General features: G+C 34.4%; 1 protein-coding gene across 1 annotated transcript in view; it reads left to right on the top strand.

Moving 5' to 3' along the window:
- Positions 1-5,177, top strand: part of LOC106878398 (structural maintenance of chromosomes protein 5) — a 36,928-nt gene that overhangs the window by 4,989 nt on the left and 26,762 nt on the right. Inside the window, exons 4-7 of the mRNA XM_052973994.1 lie at positions 1,312-1,437; positions 2,591-2,803; positions 3,938-4,099; positions 4,760-4,831. Of these exons, the coding sequence (XP_052829954.1) occupies positions 1,312-1,437; positions 2,591-2,803; positions 3,938-4,099; positions 4,760-4,831 (573 nt within the window). The remainder of the gene's footprint in view (positions 1-1,311; positions 1,438-2,590; positions 2,804-3,937; positions 4,100-4,759; positions 4,832-5,177) is intronic.

Here is a 5,177-nt window from a genome sequence, read left to right as displayed (position 1 = left end):
GACTGTGTGGTACGAAGTTCATTTCCTAACCACATGGTTCTGGGTTCAGTCCCACTATATAGCACCTTGGGCAAGGGCCTTCTACTATAGCTTCAGACCAACTGAAGCCTTGCAAGTGGATTTAGTACATGGAAACTGAAAGAAGCCCATCAAGCACACACACAGACACACGTGTATGTGAGTCTGTGCGTTTTTGTGTTTGTCCCCTTCCCCCACTTTGACAGCTTGTGTTGGTTTGTTTACGTCTCCATAACTTAGCAGTTCAGCAAAGGAGGCTGATAGAATAAGTGCCAGGCTGAAAAACAATGAATATTGGGGGTCGATTCCTTCAATTAAAATTGTTCAAGGCGGTGCTCCAGCATGGCCACAGTCTAATTAATGACTGAAACAGGTAAAAGGTAGAACATAAACGGTTTATTTCTTTTGTTAGCATGGCTTGTGTGATTCTTCCCAATGACTGATAATTTTGGATTGTTGTAGAATAATCCTTTTGTAAGCCTTCGATACAATTCTTGCTATTTTTTATAGCTTTGGGTGCAACACAAAACTATATTTTTTCGTTCACCTATGAACTTAACATTATACTTCTATGTAATTTCTGACTTCATGTAATTAATAAAAAATTTCTTTAAATTAAATTTAACCTATATTTGGGTAAATATTTAATGAGCTACTTATAAATCCTGGCTATTTTCAAAAAGCTTCTTAACCATTAGTTATGTTATACGTTAGTTTCTTCACCCATTTTCTTGACTAGCTAATGCTAAACTTCAGAAATAAATTATATTTCTAAAAGAATAAAAAAAAGTATTTTTCTTTTTTCATGAGATCCTAAATCTTTTTTTTTCTTCCCCTAAGTTAAACACATACAGGAGCCTGACTGTTTGTGCTGGTCGCTGTTGAGACTTCAGAGATTCTTGGAGCCCCATGGTACTGATTTCCTTCACAAAATCAGGATAACAATGGCCTGTCTTAGAAACAAGCCCAGCGAGGTGGGGGTGGCTGTTGCAGCATGTGTCACTGGTCATTCTCCATGGCAACACCTTTGCAATAATGTCTATGAGGCACAGCTGAATCTGCCATTTGGTCTGCGGTGTACAACCTGTTACACTCTCCCCCGCTTTTCTTTTTCTTTATTTCTTTGGTGAGGTAGTTCTGGGTTTTTTTTCTCAGTAATTTGATTCTTTTTTACTTTTAATGTTTTATTTTTCCTTTTCATCTTGTAAAAAAAGTTAACTACTGGCAAATGATTATGTACTTTAAGGTTTTTAATTGCTTTTGTAAGCAGTTTTCTGTTATGATTATTTCTAGGTTGAAGAAATGACACTTCGTCTTAGAATCCAGGTGGGAAATCTCTGCCAATTTTTGCCACAAGAAAAAGTTGCTGATTTTTCACGAATGTCTCAACAGGAGCTTCTCGAAAACACAGAAAAAGCTGTAAATATCTTGTTTTGTAATATAATCATATTTATATTTAATTTTGAATTGTGTTACTTCTAATTTAAGCTGTTCGACACCTGTTGACCATACCTACAAGGTGTAATTGCTTTTCTTTTTTGTTAGTGATTTCTTTTTTCATACTTGGCTCAGTGGTTAGAGCATTGGGCTCGCAATCATGAGGTAGTGGGTTCGATTCCCAGACAGGGATGTATCTTGTGTTCTTGAGCAAAACACTTTATTTCACATTGCTCCAGTTCATTCAGCTGCAGAAATGAGTTATGACGTCATTGGTGCCAAGCTGTATCAACCTTTGCCTTTCCCTTGGATAACATCAGTGGCATGGAAAGGGGAAGCTTGTATGCATGGGCAACTACTGGTCTTTCATAAACAACCTTGCCCAGACTTGTGCTTCAGAGGGGAACTTTCATGTTGATGCCATGTAAAAAAAAACTCTGTAAAGTGGCATTAGGAAGGGCGTCTGGCCTTAGAAACCCTGCTAGAATAGATAATTGGAACCTGGTGCTGTTCTCCAGCTTGTCAACTCCTATCAAACTGTCTGACCCTGATGATGAGGATGGATTCTTCTTACTGAGTCGCTCAAATATACAAAGTGTTATTGTTTTAACATCTGTGTTCTTTATTCTCATTGGCTTAATTAGTTTCCTGTATTACATGTTTCCATGCATCTGAACTTAGTCTTCTCACCTGAACTCTAGCCCTTTTGTTTGGATTACTTTGCCTGTGGACACCTCCAACCCCAATTCCAGTGTAACCATGTTCCCTGTACACATTTCAATTCTTTTAATGTCTGTATTTGATTCTAAGATAAATTATGTTAATTTTTCAGTATGATATTTTGCATTGAAAGTAGGATATCAAATTAGCTAAAGCTAGCTTGGTGTATGTATGGTTTTTTTTTATGTTGTGTATGTGGAAGATGAGAGAAAAATCACAAGAATAAAGATTTTTATTTATATTTCTGTATTAAACATTTAGATTCTAAGAACTATTTACAAAAACTTCATTATATTTTAATTGCTGTAATGAGATTTGTTATGATTCTTTTAAAATTTTCAATGCAAATTTTGTTTTGAATGAATAGTTTTATACTTACATGTGTGCATTAATTACGTTTTTGGTAATGCTTTAGGTTGGTAGTGAAGACATGTATGAAACACATATGCTACTAAAGCAGGCTAGGACAAAGGCACGGCTTCTTAACCAAGCCTATGACAGCCTTGTGGAGCATGTGAACCAGGAAAAACAAAAGAACAATCATTTGGAACAAGATGTTAGGAATTTTGAAGAAGGACAGAAATACTTGGAACAAATTAAAATGTTGAGAATGAAAAGACCATGGCTGGTAAATCTTTCATTTTCATTTCTACATTTATTTTATAACATTCATTAACCTCTGTTTTGGAATACAGGATTTGTTAACAAGTTGTAGTTACAGAATATAATTCTTTATTATTAAACTGTACTACCTTCCCAGAAGTCAATAGATTCTTCATAAAGTGCTTTCATAATTATTTATACATGATATGTGGCTGTGTTGCAAGATGTTTGCTCCCCAACCACATGGTTCCGGGTTCAGTCCCACTGTGTGGAACCTTGCGCAAGTGTCTTCTGCTTTTGCCTCAGGCCGACCAAAGCCTGGTTAATCTTTTAGCATTTAAACTGGGTATAGCCAGCTGAAATGTTCTCCCTGTTTTATGTTCAAACCTGCCAGATCTGGCCTCTCACACCTACCCTACAATGTCATTCTAGAAATATACATCTTGTGAGTGAAATTTGTTTGGTGGAAACTATATGGAAGCCTATTGGATATGTGTGTATGTGTGTGTGTTTGTCTGTGCAAGTCTTTGCATCGATACCACATGGCCAATGTTTCACAGCTTGCCATTTCATGTTCAAAGATAATCTGAATAAAGTAATACGTTAATTGAAAGCGATTACAAGTTGGCATCACAAATGGCATCTGACTGAAGAATACTGTCTCAAGACGTCTTGTCCAACCCACGCCAGCATAGAGAAATAAAACATAAAAGCAATGATGTTGATGATAAAATACCTATTTCAGTTACCAACCTGGCTGTAACCACCTCTGGCTCTGTAGTACAAATGTCTTGTTTTTAAAAATTTTGAATTAAAATCTTCCACCAAATCTTAGTCAAAATTTATGTTCCTAACACTAGCTGAATGGTAACTAAGTTATTTTACTAAATTCTTTTGTTATATTTAAAGTAATTAAAAGAAACACAGAGCATCTCAACAGAAATATAGTAACAAAAGGGTTAATGACTACCGCTTCTGGTATCAAGTTGGTTCATTTTTAGCTTTTATGTTTTTTTTTCCTCTTATATTTATCATAAAAAACCAAGACAGCCAAAACTTAAAGAATTCAAGAACTCTTAGTAGTGCCAAATCCAGCCCTTTTGACAATTGTGTAATACTAAATATTTAATATTATAAAAACTACTTTTGCTTTTACTAGGAGTATGAAGAACAGCGTCGTAAATATACTGATGTGAAGAAAGAGAAAGATGAAATGGCTAAAGTTGTGGAAGGGTTGCAGTCTGCTGCTGCTCCAATGAAGAAAGAATTACAAGTTGTACAGAACAGTCTAACTAAAACCAACCAACAATTAAAAAATATTGTAAGTTTTTGAAATTGTGCCATGTTTACAAATTTTGAATATTGTTACACAAACCTGCTAACATTAAGCTTAAAGAATCAATTCCTTCACAACAGGTTTTAAGTAAAACTTTTTGGCCACAAAATGTATGTAACCAGAAGCAGTAGCTTAGTGGTTAGGGCATTCGGCTCACAGTCGTTATGTTTGATTGTTGGTGGTGTGGTGTGTCCTTGAGCAAGACACTTTATTTCATGTTGCTCCAGTCCACTCACCTTCTAAAAATGAGTTGTACTTGTTATTTCAAAGGCCAGCCTTATCACAAGCTGAATGATAACTAAGTTGTTTTACCAAATTCTTTGTTATATTTAAAATTAATTGAAAGAAACCCAGAGCATCTCAAAATAAATACTGTAACAAAAGGGTTAAATAGTTTATGTAACATAATTTTATATCTGTCCTGTTTTTAGAGAATTAATTAGTGTTAACAAGACCAGGGGAGGAGCAGTTTTTGATCTTAAATCAGTTTTTCTCTTTGCTCAAGAGGTATGTAGTTTTAGTCTTTTCCCATTGTTGTCTTTTATTGTATCAGAATTCATAAACTTATCATAAGTTAGTAATCAGTAATTTACAGGTAAAAATATTGCATGACTTCATTGGATGTTTTTGTTTTCCTTTATTCAGAGTACCTGTATTTCGGATACAAATAAAGCAATTGAAAAAATTAAGAAACAGATTGAATATGAAACAGATAAGGTGATATTAGAAGCCAACATTTTTACTTTAATTTTTAATGTCCATCTTAGAAACATCTTATTTTAAGTGGTTTCTGTTTATGATTCCTGAGAATATTTAACCATTGCAAAAAAAAAAGAAAAAAAAAAAGTGTGATTTGATGGTTGAGTTCTTTCGTTCTTTGGAGATTGTTTGCCGTGGTTGTTTGTTTATATTACAGTTCTTACATTGAATTCTTCCAAAATTCTATAAAATCAAAATACTGACAGCGGATATTTGAATAATAAATCTTATCTGTAGTCAGCTACCAGTCGGTTGGTCAGTTAGTTTCAAACAAGTAAAGTTCATTTTGAATAGAATATGAATA

Source organism: Octopus bimaculoides, chromosome 17 (genome assembly GCF_001194135.2).
Source record: "Octopus bimaculoides isolate UCB-OBI-ISO-001 chromosome 17, ASM119413v2, whole genome shotgun sequence".
Classification (NCBI taxonomy): domain Eukaryota; kingdom Metazoa; phylum Mollusca; class Cephalopoda; order Octopoda; family Octopodidae; genus Octopus; species Octopus bimaculoides.
Note: the sequence above shows the minus strand (reverse complement) of the source record. Positions and strands in the feature narration are given on the sequence as shown.